Source organism: Podarcis vaucheri (assembly GCF_965113315.1).
Source record: "Podarcis vaucheri genome assembly, chromosome: 1".
NCBI lineage: Eukaryota > Metazoa > Chordata > Lepidosauria > Squamata > Lacertidae > Podarcis > Podarcis vaucheri.
The window spans coordinates 80842006-80859681 of record NC_138759.1 but is presented as its reverse complement, the minus strand read 5'-3'; the positions used below and the strand labels follow the sequence as shown (position 1 = coordinate 80859681).

Here is a 17676-nt window from a genome sequence, read left to right as displayed (position 1 = left end):
AAGACTCTTATAAAGTGAACGCTGGCGGACTTGGTCCTATGTGAGCTGGGACTGGGTGGCAGCTCTGACAGTAGCCGTGTTGGTCTGACGCAGTAGAAATATATACATAAAAAATTAAAAAATTGTCCAGTAGCACCTTAGAGACCAACTAAGTTTGTTCTTGGTATGAGCTTTCGTGTGCATGCACACGCACACGTAAACTCATACCATGAACAAACTTAGTCTCTAATGTGCTACTGGACAATTTAAAAAAATATATTTCCACTTTATCCATGCCATGCATAATTTTATAAACCTCTATCATGTCACCTCTTACTCTCCATTTCTCTAAACTAGACAGTCACGAATGTTGCATCCTTTCTTGGCATGGCAATTTGTAGTCGCTTGCATGAAAGGCCTCTTCTTCTTTTCTTTCCTCTCCTTTCCCTTTTCCAACTCCTATACTGGCAACGACAAATTTTATTTTAATTTAAATGCAGCTGCTGTGCAAAAATGTTTCTCTGCAAATGAGCTGTTTATAAAATAAAAATACCACAAACTGGTGGGAAAAGGCAGGCTCCATCATTTCCTTTGGAGTGATGGAAATAAAATGAAAGTAGTGGATGTGGCAACAGAAGGCACTAAGCAAAATGTCACCACTACAGATCTAAAAAAAGCCCATCCATACAATGTGGTTCAATGCATCCACAGTTGAATAATGTGCAATTTTATTTTGGATTTTATCCCCGTACCAGATTATCTGCAGATTGGGAAAATCCAAATTTAGCAGGGGGGGGAATGTAGGCTGATACTTGGATGAGAAGTTTGGCTTGTGGCCATTGCAAAAAAATAAAAAATAAAATAAAAACACAAACAGCTTCAAATCTAAACTCCGATATAGATGAACGCATTAACTGGCTACAGTGATCCATGCTCTTATCACCTACCTGAATTATTTAAAATTCATTTACGTTTTGGTTTCTTTGAGGAAACCATTTCCCCCCATACATTATGTGCCTTCTCATGCACTTCATTGAACATCAGATCCTGCCCTGGGTCCCTCTGCTAATTGAAGTTTGGCGGCTGGACACAATGAACAAGGTCTTTTCAGTTGTTCTGATTCTTTGCAATGAGCTCTGAGCAGCCATAGGATTGCATCCTTATTTCTAGTTGTATGAATTTAGACAGAGATGAGCCCAATACCATTTTTGCCTGATCATCCCTCTTTCTCCAGTTTTTGCCCCAATTCTCATGGTATGTCTTACATTGCTCCCTGTCCCAGCCCTTACAAGCTTCACAGATTCCTCTGGCCTCTTCTGAGCTTGAACAGATACTTCATGTTGTAATTCAACCTTTTACCTAGTGGTCTTCTCAGCTGTCCCTTCCTGTTGCTCCTGTTAAAAATAATAATCAGTCATATAGGAATAGAAATAGCTTTGAATAGGATTTTTTAAAAAAACTGTTTAAATCCCCAGAATACTGAAGCTGCATTAAAATCTGTGTTTCCATTCCCAAACCTCATGTATTTTTGGAAACAACCAGTGATGTCTGCCTGCTTGTACAATGGCACTTCCAGTTTCTCCGCTTCCCCTCCCCACTCCTGGTCATCCCAGAAATCTGTACCAGAGTGTCCCACAGTTCTCTGAAGCAGATTTGGGGAGCACACAGAAGCGAGTGGGTCCCTTGCATGAGTGACTGTCCACTTGCACCATGTTGGATCTCAGTAAATATAATTTTTCAAAAATATCAAAAACTATTTTGGCATATAAACAGCAGACGAGTCAATATGGAGCTTAACATCCTGTTATATTTCAAAGTATCTTTTATTGTGGCTAAACAATGATCAGAATTGTTACCTCGTCTTTATATGCTAATTTAACTATACCACAGTGACCGACATATGTTTATTGCATGAAAAAGTGGAACACGTGCGCGCACACAACTTATATTAAATCTTCACAGGCTTTTCTTTTTTGCTTTCCTCTCCTCCTAATTGTCATAATGTCTTGGCTTAAGTAATGATACCAATTTCGTCTCCCCCTCATATACAGCTTTCAGATAAAAAGGACAAAATACCTTAGTTCACCTCAGCAGGAAAAAAATAGTAAAATAACAGTAAATTACTTTTGGACTTTCATCACCTAATTTTTTGCTTTGCCTGGAGAAGTCTTTTTCCTCCTCAGCTTTTCTGAATTTATAATAATAAAGAAGGTTATGATTAATTTGCGGATAAAGTAACCTTTCTACAAATGTACCCTACTCAATAAATGAACAAGCTGCTTACATTAATTAAAGTAATGTCATCCTGTGTCCAAATTGCTTGTGCTAATAAGGCAAATTGGCAACAGCAAGCATTAAGCGTGATTAGTCATATGTATCTAATGTCATCACCAGTGCCTATAATTGTCTGCATAGAGAGAATTTCACATCTGTTTTAAATCATTTGTATGGTCTCTGAAAATGATGTTCATTCCTGTATTACATGAAATACATTCTTCAGATCTTGTGTTGCATCATAAAATTGGTTCATAATTTAAAACACAAATTACTGGATACTGAAACGGATAGTACTTTTATTTAGACCTATAGCCTGCTAAATGCTCAGGAATTCCAAGTAGGTAGTAACTTTATAAAATAAGATCAGTGAGACAAGAGTTAAGAAATTCAGCTATATGTGAACTATATGCTTATCCCAAGCCTGCCAGACCCCATAGGGAAATTGTCAGTAGTAGTGGTAAAAGTGCCATCAGCTGTGGTGCTGAAGGAGGTATGCTCTTTTTTATACAGTGGTACCTCGGGTTACAGACACTTCAGGTTACAGACTCCGCTAACCCAGAAATAGTGTTGTTGTTATTTAGTCGTTTAGTCGTGTCCGACCCTTCGTGACCCCATAGACCAGAGCATGCCAAGCACTCCTGTCTTCCACTGCCTCCTGCAGTTTGGTCAGACTCATGTTTGTAGCTTCGAGAACACGGTCCAACCATCTCGTCCTCTGTCGCCCCCTTCTTCTTGTGCCCTCCATCTTTCCCAACATCAGGGTCTTTTCCAGGGAGTCTTCTCTTCTCATGAGGTGGCCAAAGTATTGGAGCCTCAGCTTCACGATCTGTCCTTCCAGTGAGCACTCAGGGCTGATTTCCTTAAGAATGGAGAGGTTTGATCTTCTTGCAGTCCATGGGACTCTCAAGAGTCTCCTCCAGCACCATAATTCAAAAGCATCAATTCTTCGGCAATCAGCCTTCTTTATGGTCCAGCTCTCACTTCCATACATCACCACTGGGAAAACCATGGCTTTAACTATACGGACCTTTGTTGGCAAGGTGATGTCTCTGCTTTTTAAGATGCTGTCTAGCTTTGCCATCACCTTTCTCCCAAGGAGCAGGCATCTTTTAATTTCGTGACTGCTGTCACCATCTGCAGTGATCATGGAGTCCAAGAAAGTAAAATCTCTCACTGCCTCCATTCCTTCCCCTTCTATTTGCCAGGAGGTGATGGGCCCAGTGGCCATGATCTTCGTATTTTTAATGTTGCGTTTCAGACCATATTTTGCGCTCGCCTCTTTCACCCTCATTAAAAGGTTCTTTAATTCCTCCTCACTTTCTGCCATCAAGGTTGTGTCATCTGCATATTTGAGGTTGTTGATATTTCTTCCGGCGATCTTAATTCCGGCTTGGGATTCATCCAGCCCAGCCTTTCGCATGATGAATTTTGTAGAAATAGTACCTTGGGTTAAGAATTTGCTTCAGAATGAGAACAGAAATCGCGCAGTGGCAGGATTCATCCAGCCCAGCCTTTTGCATGATGAATTCTGTAGAAATAGTACCTTGGGTTAAGAACTTTGCTTCAGAATGAGGACAGAAATCGTGCAGTGGCGGCGTGGCAGCAGCGGGAGGCCCCATTAGCTAATGTGGTGCTTCAGGTTAAGAACAGTTTCAGAACGGACCTCTGGAACAAATTAAGCTCTTAACCTGAGGTACCACTGTACATCATTGCTTAACAGGTTGTAGTGCTTGGAAACAGTAAAGAGCACTCCAATCTGCTAGCAGTAGTTTTGCACAAGAGAGAGACATGCCTTTGCAGGGCAGTAGAGTATCTGCTAGAGCTGTGCAAGGCCTCTCTGATTTGGTTTGGGGCAATACGGTGATTTAAACTGATTCCCTGTTTGATGCAGATAAGTTTGGACCCACAGCAACCTGATTCAGACTCCAAATCAAGATTCAGAAATCTGAATCTTGCATTCCCCATTGACTTGCATTGGAAAACCAAAATGGTAATTCCCCCCCCCCAAGTGCATGAAAATTGGAGATGTGTTAGCCCCTTAAAAGAAAATTTACTCTGCTAGATCTCAGACATATAGATCCAGTTTGTTTCATGCTAGCTACGTTTAAAGTTTGCATGGTCTTTAACATTTTAAAAAAATAATTGAGTGCTCAATCCTGCCAAATCTCTTTTTTTAAAAAAATGATATTTATTGAGAATTTAAAATTACAGAGAAGAAAAAAGAAAAAAAGAAAAAGAAAAATTAAACAATACAGGTCAATAGAAAAAAGAGAGCAAAACACACAATACATCAAAGCCAAAAACAAAAGCAAACAAAAAATTAAAAACAAATCCAATATTCCCAAATCTTTATCTTTCATTATCTTGTTTCATCGACCTCCTCACACCTCCCTTTTTTGTATTCTAGTTATTAATTATCTCAGCAAATCCTTTCCATCTTTCACTATGTTCTGTCATTAAATTATCTTAATTTATTTTAACCTTATCTTGCCATAAAAAGCCCTAAAGCTTAAAACTTATTTGTACATAACTCCTTATAGCATTTCTACTAAAGCCAAATAGTTTCATTCCAACATTTTTTCTAACACTCATTAATTTTACAATATTTCTCTAAATGAATTTTTAAACTTTCTTCCAATCTTCATCCACCGTCTCTTCTTCCTGGTCTCGGGTTCTGACTGTCCTTTCTATCCATTCCATTTAGTCCATCAACCTGGTGATCTTCTATCCGAGGCTCTTAACTCTTTTCCATGTCCCTTCTGCAGGTCTTCTTCATATTTATACCTGCACCTTACTTTGTCTTCTGCTGATCTTGTTCTTAGTTTCCTTCCTTTATCACTGAGGAGTAGATCTCAGGGAGACTCCAACCTAACAATGTCTTTATCCCTTCTTGACAGGTCGGCCCATTCTCCATAGTCAGCACTAAAATCCAAAAGATATTTCAAGGCATGTTTCAAAGTCCCTCCAAAGTTAAAGGCCTCCACAACTCCAGACTCCCCCTGGCGCAAAACCAGATCCCAGAAGCCAGAACAGCCCTGCATAGGGGGATCTATCCAATTTCCCATCTCCAATCCAAACGAGACTCCATCTCTCCAAATCTGACTTTCTCCAGGTTCGGTCATCAAAAACAACAGCTTATGTTCCTGCAAAGCCTCGGCTCTCTCCACATGTATTTCTTGAGGTTTAACAGCAACCTCCTCCTTTGTCTTCTGCACAACTTGCCCTGTCAAAGCAGATTCCTGGGTCGGTTCCTGAGTGGTTTCTATATGGGTATTCACTGTTTGTCCAAAATCCATCTTCTCATGTAGCTGTTCCAATAAAGCGCTTGTCTTGCAAAGAGCAATCACTTGCAAAGAGCAATCACTAAGGCTTCTTCTGGGCACATTCTTGTTCAAGGTCAATGTCTGGTTCTCACGATCTTTAATCTCTACAGCTGGAGAATTCCCCAGATCGACTCCAACAACAGTTTTCATAGCTCCCTCTAGGGGAAACAATTTTTGTTTGTATCCGTCCTTGTAAAAGCAGATCCAGCAACAAAATTACTTTTGTTTTTCAAATATTTTGTTCCTTTTAAATGCAAAAGGAAACATTGGAATCAATATGTTTCTCTTTTTTAATTATCTATCAGCAAACGTTTTATTCACAGTCAATGGACTTTCCCAAAACGTCTGTCTTCCTAGCAACCCGTTCCCAGGTTCAAGGCAGTGGAAATTTATCTTTCTTTACTCTCTCTCCTGCAGGCTTGAACGATCTAAGATTTCCCCCCTCTTCTCCTGCTTCCAAGGGGGGTTTAGTAGTTTCAGCCGATGGAGATTTAGTTTTTTACAAAAGTCTTTCCAGACTTTAGCTTGCAATGTCTTTGCTTCAATCTATTTACAAAAGTGGAAGGCGGACTTCCTGTTTAGAGCCTTCCCGCTTCGGTGCCAAATTAAGATATTTCATAGTCCAATTTTCCGTTCTACTCACGGGTTGTTGTTTAAAGTCCAATTCTCCACAGGAAAAAGTCAGCGCTCTCCGGCAACAGCAATGCGGCTTCACTCCGTGAAAAGAGCAGTCGATTCGAAGCACCGCGCCGCTCACCCCATGTCGCTCCGGATCCCCAAAACCGGGTTTCCCCGCGAGTAGGGGAGGCGCAAAAGGTGCCTGCCGAATCCCACGTCCACAGGCTCAATCCTGCCAAATCTCATGCACCAGTTTTGCTTTCTCTATTAAGATTTTTTTTAAAAAAACAATTTGATTAAAGGGTGTAACTCCATCTCTCAGGCACCTAAGTAAAAAAGAAAGACAGACATCCTAGCCAGAACATCTCCTAAGTGCAGAGCTGAATTACTTCACTGAGGAAGATCCTTCTGTACGTGGATACAAAGCCTGACGTTAAAGAACAGAATTTGGGGTGTAGAGGTTGGAAAACAGTAGAAAAGTCAGGAAATTAGGTATGCCCATATCTGTTCACAGTGTCCATTTCAAATTTTGTGTGGGAGGCCAGTGCTCAAAGTGCTTGGAGGACTTCGGTGCATTGTGCACATGTATATACAGAAAATCAACATATTTTAAAAATAGAACTGGAAACTAGGGGAAATACAAACATTTTCAGTCAGCCAACCCAGAAGTCTCCCAAATGGTCACACCTCCCCCTCTGATTCATAGTGGGCAGCCATGTTGGACTTCACTTTACCTATTTTTAAGGTCTTTGGCAGCACCCCTACTCTCTATGGAGGTACAGATATCACTGCTGCTGAGGAAGACTTTCAATGTGAGGAACGGTTGACTCAGCTCAAATCTTCCTACTTTCTGCAGTCCAGAGATACACCACAATGATGGTCTTATGGCCCTAGCATAACCTAATTTTGGAATTGGAGCAGGAGGGTCATGTCCCTTCTGTTAAGCACAAGATTTCCGATTGGACAATCTTATGTAATGAGTTACATAAGGCAGATACCATCTAACTTCATAAGAAGGAGCTAAAGAATTTAGCCAAAAGTATGAAAGCCACCATTTGATAGCAAGCAGAACATGTTTCAGAGATGGCTAGCTGGTGTTACGAATGTATCTACATATTTGTTTAAATGGTGCAAGAAATGTGAATCTTGACATGGTCAGCATTTGCATGTAGTTGCATTTGTGTGAGAAGAGAAATAATGATGTATTTGTTATTTTTAAGTAAACTTCAATGAGTTCCTTTTGAACACAGTATGACTTACCTCAGCATTAACATGTATAGAATTGCAGTCTCAGTATTGTACTTTTCTGAAAATGTAGCAAGTGTAGATTTTGAAAGTTATTACTGGAACAAGGGGTGGAATTCAGGCAATCTTCCCATCAGTGTAAGGATTTCTCCTTGTGCGATGTAACATTCTCCTCTCCATCCCCTTCATCCCTCAACTCTGCTCTAGTGTCTAGCTCCAATTCCAAAATCCCTCTGGAGCAGATCTGCGTACAGCAAGGGATGAGAGCAGGGAAATCCCATTGGGTATGCAGAAGTCATTTTGCCTGTGCAATTATTCAGTTGAATGCTGCCAAAGATCTACAGCAGATCTTACTTTTTTTCTATCTGAGATTAAATATTGTTTTCCTTCCTTTAAAAATTGTTTACTAGCTTTCTGGTTCCATTCCTCGTTATGGAGTTAGCAAAGAAGCTTTTAAAGAAATCCGCGCACGTCTTCCAGTCACTTCCTATACAGACTACCTGGTTGCTGGGGCTATAATAGGAGAACTCAACTGCCTGACGAAGCAAGAAATGGAGTATGGAGTTACATGTGAAACTGCTGTGCAGGTTGGAGAATTCTGCTTTCCAATACGTTAAATGAAATTCATTTTGCTTAATAATTGGCAATAGATTTAAATTAGAGCAGAAGTGAAATTCTGTGTATTAGTGAAACCTATTTTTTTTACATTTTAATCCAGTTTTGAATTTGGGAATTCTTACAAATTTCGTCTTACAGCATGAGAACATAACCAGCATTCACTTCTCACTGTGCGATAATTCTTAAGAAATTTAATTTAAATACAGAAATGTCTCTTTCCCCTTAGGAATATATAATTTAAATAAACTGAACCAAGAATTTTAATTATGCAGAATTTATCTTCACTCTAATTCTTTCTTAGAATGTAGTACTCAAAATGTTTGGAAATATGCCAACACCGTTGCTTTGATTAAAGGTTATCATTTCTCATTTTCTTGTTTTATTTTTTCAGACATGTTTTATCTCTATAGATGATTTGCTAGAAGCTTTTGATAAGTTTTTGGAACCCCCCTCCCTAGAATATAAAATATGGCTGAAACTTGCTCTTGATATTGCTCTCAGAACTTTCAAGGAAAACCTTCCTAACCAGGTAGGCACATGTGTTCTTGCAAGTGTAATATGTAATACACCTGTGTTGTCTGCAGTCACACACAAAAAAACCGTATAGAAATCTACATCTTAAATTTATGTGAGACAATTAGGCATATTTAACTGGTCAGTATTTTACCAATTTTGCAGTGAGTGGCTCCTCCCATTAAAATCAGGCAAAGCCATAGTGAGGGTGAATTTTGGAGAATGCGTAGAACAGGCATAGGCAAACTCGGCTCACCAGATGTTTTGGGCCTACAACTCCCATCATCCCTAACTAACAGGACCAGTGGTCAGGGATGATGGGAGTTGTAGTCCCAAAACATCTGGAGGGCTGAGTTTGCCTATGCCTGGCGTAGACGGTGGACACGATGCTGTTGGACAGAAGCCCCCAGAGGAACCTTCTGGACCACTAAGACCTATAGGGCCAGACCCCAGACTCGAGAGGAACCTTCCCTGAGCCTGAAGAACCAAAAGCTTCATTCACAGTGTACACCGTCAATCCAGCAGTGTAAGGAGTGCACCAGGAGGGAGGCTGTGAATCAGAGGAATGTCCCCCTTCAGGTCAGAGGGTTCACCCTCTTAAGGTGCTGAAGTTTTCTGCAAGGGGGTGGAGTCCACTCCCAGTCTTCATTGGAACATGTTGCTCACTTGGATCTATCTGTGGTCCAGCAACCTTTTTATTCTCACAACTCTGAAATAGAGTGGGCGGAGATATTCTACTGGCCAAAGGTCATCCTCAGTGAGCTTCATGACTGAATGGGGATTTGAACCTATTGTCACCCCAGTTCTATTCTATACTAGATTATCTAGAGGAGTTAGACCATGACTAGACTTTAATTAATTCATAACTTGCTTATGGTTGTTGGAATACTAGAAAAAAGCATAACTTCAATCAACTATGGAGTTTGAACTGAAATGTTCATTGGCATTAAAATGTCTAAAACTGACATACAATAAAGGGAAAGTAAAATGGAGTATGTGATTTTATTTTATTTTTGTCTTGGATTAAATAATTGGGTTAATACAATGGCACACCAAGGTTGTTACACATAGTAGTTGGTAGGTTTCTGGGTGAAACATCTGCTTTGGATCCATTCCAGTCCGGCTTCCGCGTTGGTCATGGGACCGAGACGGCTCTGGTCGCCCTAACAGATGATCTCAGCAGGCAGCTGGATCGAGGCGGGTCGGGGCTGCTGATTCTTCTAGATCTGTCAGCAGCCTTTGACATGGTCGATCATGAACTCCTGGACCACCGCCTTGCCGACGTGGGGATCCAGGGCACAGTCCTTCAATGGCTGCGCTCGTTTCTCTCTGGTCGGGGACAGAGGGTGGCGCTTGGGGGGGAATTGTCATTGCGCCACTCCTTGGTGTGTGGAGTGCCTCAGGGTGCGATTCTCTCCCCGATGCTTTTTAACATCTTTATGCGCCCCCTCGCCCAGCTTGTCCGGAGTTTTGGGCTGGGTTGCCATCAGTATGCCGATGACACCCAACTCTATCTGTTGATGGATGGCCATCCTGACTCGGCCCCAGACACACTGACCAGATGTCTGGAAGCTGTGGCTGGATGGTTACGTGGGAGCCGGTTGAAGTTAAATCCTTCGAAGACAGGTCCTCTGGCTGGGGCGGGACGATATGGGATCAAGGGGGCAACTCCCATCTCTTGCGGGGGTGCAATTAGTGCCAGCACCGTCTGTTAAGAGTTTGGGTGTAGTCTTCGATACCTCCCTCTCTATGGAGGCGCAGATTACAGCTATAACAAAGGCGGCATTTTTTCATCTCCGCCAAGCTAAGCAGTTGGCCCCTTATCTCTCTCCCTAGCCACTGTGATCCATGCGACGGTCACCTCCAGACTGGATTATTGTAACTCGCTCTACGTGGGGCTGCCCTTGAGACTGACCCAGAAACTCCAGCGGGTGCAGAATGCCGCGGTGAGACTCCTTATGGGGTCTTCGCTGCGAGATCACATTCATCCGGTATTATACCAGCTGCACTGGCTCCCGGTGGAATACAGGATCAGGTTTAAGGTGCTGGTTTTAACCTTTAAAGCCCTATACGGCCTAGGACCCTCGTACCTACGGGACCGCCTCTCCTGGTATGCCCCACAGAGAAACCTACGGTCTGCAAATAATAACATCCTCAAGGTCCCAGGCCTCAGAGAGGTTAGGCTGGTCTCAACTAGAGCCAGGGCCTTCTCGGCTGTGGCTCCTATCTGGTGGAATTCTCTGTCACAAGAGACTAGGGCCCTGCGGGACCTGACATCTTTCCGCAGGGCCTGCAAGACAGAGTTGTTCCACCAGGCCTTTGGTCAGGGCGCAGCCTGACTCCCTCCTCTGGCAACCTGCACAGAATTTTGCTTAATTGGTTGCCATCAATTTGATTTAATTAATTTTTATAATGAAATATTTTTAGATTGTGTGACTATTTGATTGTTTGATTATTTGATTGTTGTTAGCTGCCCTGAGCCCGGCTTCGGCTGGGGAGGGCAGGATATAAATAAAATTTATTATTTATTATTATTATTAGATAACTAACTAAATTGTTGTTACAGCTGAAATGGTGTAATCAAGGTTGTGTAGGGGTGTGGAATTGTTTTCTCGTCATTTTAGATTGTCTGACTGGATTGTTGTGTAAAACTTCCATTTTAAACTTTGTTAATAAGACCACTTCCGGGGTGGCGCCATCGGTAATGGCGGACTCCCTCTGAACCGGAGGGACCAGCTCCGCGTGAAACGGGTCCTTTCCGCTGCGGCGAAGCGGGGACCCTTTTAGAAATCACAGGCGGATGAAGCCTGTGACCGTGGGACTCGGCGGGCACCCTTAGTGCCCCCCAACCCACAAAGGAACCCACTAACGGGCTCCGAAGCGAAGAGGGGGAAGAGGCGCAGTGCTGTGAGTCAATTGCTTTTTCCGTGGAGCGAAGCCACATAGCTGTTGCCGGAGAGCGCTGCCTTTTTCCTGGGACAATTTGGCATTAAAATAATCACCCGTGAGTACTTAAACATTGAACAATTGGTCTGCAAATAAGAACTGGAGATTAGAAAGGAATCGGACTTAAAAATTCACCTTAATTTGGTACTGAAACGGGAAGGTCTGAACAGGAAGTCAGCCTTCCATTTCCTTGTAGTCAGAAGAAAGCAAAGATAACGTACACTAGAGCTTAGAAAATCACTTTTAAAGGATCAGTTTTCACCATTTAAAATCGTTGAACCCCCCTTTGGTAGCAGGAGAAGAAGGGGGATCTTTTTTTGGACTGTTTAAACCTGCAGAAGTTAGTTTAAAGTAAAGTAACTTTCCACCGTCCTGACCCTGGAGCGTGGTTTCAGAATTGACGTTTTGAAGCTCATTGACCAGAGACAAATGTTTTTGACAGATAGTTAAAAGAAGAGTAACATTGTGATTCCACTGTTTCCTTTCGCATTTTAAAGGAACAAATATTGACAAAATATCTTTAAAAAAGAAACTTAGTTGCTATTGTCCTTAAAAGAAAGAACAACCAGAAGTTTTCCCCCTAGAGGGGGACTGTGAAACTGTAACCAATTTTAGGGAGCTTGCAGCTGCCACAGATTACAACCGTGGGAAAGGACTTGTGACCTTGTAGGACAATGTTTTCAGAAGCACTGTTGGGTGCTTTCTGTAAAATAAATGCCCTATTGGATCAGTTAAGTCAGAAGACGGATTTGATGACTAACGCGGCCAGAACATTTGAACAGGTAGTGGGAAATTATATGGAGCCCACCCAGGAACTAAAACAGGAGTGTGTCCTGACAGAGCAGATGAGAGAAGAGGATGTTGCAGAATCTTGGGCGCCAGAGACTTTTGGCCCAGCAGGAAAATGAGCCTTTGGATTTGACAAATGAACTTGAAAAAAACCAGATTTGGAAAGACAAAGTTTGGATTGATTTGGAAATGGGGGGTTGGACTGACCCCCCCCTATGCAGGGATGTTTGGACTTTCCGAGTCTGGCAATGGGCCGTCAGAGGTTTGGAGCTGTTGGGACTTCCAATTTTGGAGGGAATTTGAAACATGTCTTAAAATACCACATGGAGTCCAGTCTGGACTATGGGAAAGAGGCTGATTTGTTGAAAAGGGTCAAAAACACTACCAAGCTGGAGTTCCCACGAGTGAAAGGAAAATATGAAGATGAGCTGCGGAAGGGACATGGAAGAGATTTGAAGGCCTCGGATATAATATCACCAGGTTAATGTGCCAGACTAATGGGATAAAAAGGACTGACAATCCCGGGACCAGGGGGAGAGGACGCTGGAAGAAGATCGGATTGTTTTTATTCTCTTTATCATCATCATCATCATTATTTATTATTTGTACCCCGCCCATCTGGCTGGGTTTCCCCAGCCACTCTGGGCGGCTTCCAACAAAGATGAAAAATACACTAAAATGTCACATATTAAAAACTTCCCTGAACAGGGCTGCCTTGAGATGTCTTCTGAATGTCAGGTAGTTGTTTATCGCTTTGACATCTGATGGGAGGGCGTTCCACAGGGCGGGCGCCACTACCGAGAAGGCCCTCTGCCTGGTTCCCTGTAACTTGGCCTCTCGCAGTTAGGGAACCGCCAGAAGGCCCTCGGAGCTGGACCTCAGTGTCCGGGCAGAACGATGGGGGTGGAGACGCTCCTTCAGATATACTGGACTGAGGCTGTTTAGGGCTTTAAAGGTCAGCACCAACACTTTGAATCGTGCTTGGAAACATACTGGGAGCCAATGTAGGTCTTTCAAGACCGGTGTTATACAGTCCCGGCGGCCACTCCCAGTCACCAGTCTAGCTGCCGCATTCTGGATTAGTTGTAGTTTCCGGGTCACCTTGAAAGGTAGCCCCACGTAGAGCGCATTGCAATAGTCCAAGCGGGAGATAACCAGAGCATGCACCACTCTGGCGAGACAGTCTGCAGGCAGATAGGGTCTCAGCCTACGTACCAGATGGAGCTGGTAAACAGCTGCCCTGGATACAGATTTGACCTGTGCCTCCATGGACAGCTGTGAGTCCAAAATGACTCCCAGGCTGCGCACCTGGTCCTTCAGGGGCACAGTTACCCCATTCAGGACCAGGGAATCCTCCACACCTGCTTGCCTCCTGTCCCCCAAAAACAGTACTTCTGTCTTGTCAGGATTCAACCTCAATCTGTTAGCCGCCATCCATCCTCCAACCGCCTCCAGGCACTCACACAGGACCTTCACCGCCTTCACTGGTTCTGATTTAAAAGAGAGGTAGAGCTGGGTATCATCCGCATACTGATGAACACCCAGCCCAAACCTCCTGATGATCTCTCCCAGTGGCTGCATGTAAATGTTGAAAAGCATGGGGGAGAGGACAGAACCCTGATGCACCCCACAAGTGAGAGCCCAAGGGTCTGAACACTCACCCCCCCCACCACTTTCTGAACACGGCCCAGGAGGAAGGAGCGGAACCACTGTACGACAGTGCCCCCAGCTCCCAGCCCCTCAAGACGGTCCAGAAGGATGTTATGGTCGATGGTATCAAACGCCGCTGAGAGATCCAGCAGAACTAGGAAACAGCTCTCACCTTTGTCCCTAGCCCGCCGGAGATCATCAGCCAGTGTGACCAAGGCAGTTTCAGTCCCATGATGAGGCCTGAATCCCGACTGGAAGGGATCCAAATGGTCCACTTCTTCCAGGTGTGCCTGGAGTTGTTCAGCAACCACTTGCTCAATCACCTTGCCCAAGAATGGAAGATTTGAGACTGGGCGATAATTGGCCATCGTGGCCGCATCTAAAGATGGTTTTTTAAGAAGCAGTTTAATAACCGCCTCTTTCAGCGGGTCTGGGAAGGCTCCCTCACGGAGGGAAGCATTCACCACCCCACGAAGCCCATCGCTCAGTCCTTCCCGGCTAGCTTTTATAAGCCAGGATGGGCAAGGATCCAGGAGACAGGTGGTTGGCTTCACTCGTCCAAGCAGCCTGTCCACATCCTCGGAGGTAACAGATTGGAATTGATCCCACACAACTTGACTAGACAGGACTCTAGCACTCTCCCGCCCTGGCCCTGCTCCCACGGTGGAGTCTACTTCTTCCCGAATCTGAGCGATTTTATCTGCAAAAAACTTTGCAAAATCATTGCAGGAGATCATGTGGCCCGTACTGGGCCCAGATTTCGCAGGTGGTTCCGCTAAATTGTGAACCACCTGAAAAAGTCTCCTGCTGCTGTTTTCTGCAGATGCAATAGAGGCGGCGAAGAAAGTCTTCTCCGCCGTCGCTATCGCCACTTGGTAGGCTCGACATTGAGCTCTAACCTGTGTCCGGTCAGATTTGGAATGAGTTATCCGCCACCGGTGCTCTAGCCGTCTCAATGATTGTTTCATTGCCCTCAGATCCGTGGAAAACCACGGGGCTGTCCGGGCTCCATGCAATCGGAGAGGGCGCTTCAGAGCCAAACAGTCGATAGCCCTGGTTAACTCCACATTCCAGCGGGCCACCAGGGAATCGGCTGAAAGGCCATCAACATGGGATAAAGCATCCCCTACCACTCTCTGGAAACCATTTGGATCCATTAAGTGGCGGGGGCGGACCATCCGAATTGGTCCCACCTCCCTGCAGAGGGGATGGGTTGCAGAGAAGTCCAGTTGCACCAGGAAGTGATCTGACCATGGCACTTCTTTGGTTTCGCTTTTACTTAGTGTCAGATCACCAACATCCATAGAGGTGAACACCAGGTCTAAGGCATGCCCGTGGCTATGGGTTGGGCCAGACTTATTCAGGGACAGCCCCATGGAGGCCATGCTTTCCACGAAGTCCCGAGCGGCCCCTTGTAAGGTCGTGTCGGCATGGATGTTAAAATCCCCTAGGACAACCAAACTAGGTGTCTCCAGGAGAACATCCGCCACGACCTGAAGCAGCTCGGGCAGGGAATCCTTGGTGCAGCGGGGAGGTTGGTACACCAAAAGGAATCCTGTACTGCCCCTATTGCCCAACTTCCAGAACATGCACTCAGAAAACTGGGTCTTCCCAATAGGACGCCTGGTGCAAACTAAGAACATTAGAAATGTTTTATGAACGTTGGAAAAATGTTGAAATGAAATTACTTGGCTCTTGTAAAAATGTTTAAAGAATTAGGTAAAAAGGTAATGGTTATGAGAAGCTGGTAAAAATAAGATTTAAGTCTTAAGTTTTAAGTTTTTTTATAAGATAAGATGAAAATAGAGTAAGGTAATGTAATGACAGAATATTATGAATAATGGAAAGGATTTGCTGTGACAATTATTAATCAAGATACAAGAGATGGGAGGAGGAGGAGGTCATGGAAAGAAGGTAATGAAAGTGGAGAATTTGAAAATGATGGTTTTATTTTTTCTTTTTCTTTTTCTGTTTTTGTCTTTTTTTGTAATTTTTTTTAAAAAATTCTTTTTTCAATAAATATCAATTAAAAAAATAAAAAATAAACTTTGTTAATAAAAGTGGTCTAAACCACTGAGCCTCTTGGGTTTGCCAATCAGAATGTAGGCAGTTTGAATCCCCACGACGGGGTGAGCTTCCGTTGCTTGTTCCCAGCTCCTGCCAACCTAGTAGTTCGAAAGCACGCCAAAAAGTGCAAGTAGATAAAGGTAAACAGCGTTTCCATGCACTGCTCTGGTTTTGCTGTTCCGTTGTGACAGAAGCGGCTTAGTCAAGCTGGCCACATGACTTGGAAAAACTGGCTGCAGACAAATGCCCACTCCCAGGGCCTTTAAAGCAAGATGAGCGCCGCAACCCCAGAGTCGTAGAATCATAGAATCATAGAGTTGGAAGAGACCACAAGGGCCATCGAGTCCAACCCCCTGCCAAGCAGGAAACACCATCAGAGCACTCCTGACATATGGTTGTCAAGCCTCTGCTTAAAGACCTCCAAAGTAGGAGACTCCACCACACTCCTTGGCAGCAAATTCCACTGTCGAACAGCTCTTACTCTCAGGAAGTTCTTCCTAATGTTTAGATGGAATCTTCTTTCTTGTAGTTTGGATCCATTGCTCCGTGTCTGCTTCTCTGGAGCAGCAGAAAACAACCTTTCTCCCTCCTCTATGTGACATCCTTTTATATAACCTCCTCTTCTCCAGGGAAGCCCAAAAGCAGGGCATGAGAGCGACAACACTCTTGCCCACCTGCAATTCTGTCTCTTGAGACAGAACCTAGTCATCATGGCTAGTAGCCGCAAGTAGCCTCCTCTCGTGAATCTGCCAACCCCCCCTTTAAAGTCTTCCAAGTTGCTGGACATCACTGCCTCCTGTGCGAGCAAGTTCCATAGTTTTAACTATAAGCTGCGCCTACGCAATCCACTAAGAATTGGGGTAGGATATAATCTGTAAACAAGGGACACGGGTGGCATTGTGGGTTAAACAACAGAGCCTAGGACTCGCCGATCAGAAGGTCGGCGGTTCAAATCCCCACGACGGGGTGAGCTCCCGTTGCTTGGTCCCTGCTCCTGCCAACCTAGCAGTTCGAAAGCAAGTCAAAGTGCAAGTAGATAAATAGGTACCGCTCTGGTGGGAAGGTAAACGGTGTTTCCGTGCGCTGCTCTGGTTCGCTAGAAGCGGCTTAGTCATGCTGGCCACATGACCCGGAAGCTGTACGCCGGCTCCCTCGGCCAATAAAGAGAGATGAGCGCCGCAACCCTAGAGGTGGTCACGACTGGACCTAATGGTCAGGGGTCTCTTTACCTTTATAATCTGTAAGGAAGAAATAGGCTTTAGGTGTAATTCATACCTGATCCACGGAGTGCAAGGTCCCCATATACTCAAATCATTCTTCAGTCGTCTGTGACTGGACTTAACTATCAGGGGTCCTTTACCTTTACCTTTTTAATAAAAGTATAATGAGGGGATAACTAAGTAGAATACATTCAAAACTATTAACTTAAAAACTAACTGCTTATGGTGCGCAATCTTTTACATAATTTACTTGCTTAGCGAACAGGCCAAGGAAATAATGAAGGTAAGTACACATACCTCCATTTACCAAGTCATATTGTCATATGCAACAGTATAAAACAGAAAGCCTAACAGCACCACTAAATAAAATGTAAATATAGACTTACCAATACTAGACTGATTTTCTTTGAGCTATTTAAAGTTTAATCCAC

General features: G+C 43.9%; 1 protein-coding gene across 5 annotated transcripts in view; it reads left to right on the top strand.

Annotated features, from left to right (window-relative positions):
• LOC309514794 (solute carrier family 9 member C1-like) overlaps nucleotides 1-17676 on the top strand; it is a 68431-nt gene that overhangs the window by 45330 nt on the left and 5425 nt on the right. For all 5 annotated transcript variants that reach the window (XM_082192057.1, XM_082192054.1, XM_082192055.1 and 2 more), the window contains 2 exons: nucleotides 7853-8029; nucleotides 8452-8589. In XM_082192057.1, the coding sequence (XP_082048183.1) occupies nucleotides 7853-8029; nucleotides 8452-8589 (315 nt within the window). The remainder of the gene's footprint in view (nucleotides 1-7852; nucleotides 8030-8451; nucleotides 8590-17676) is intronic.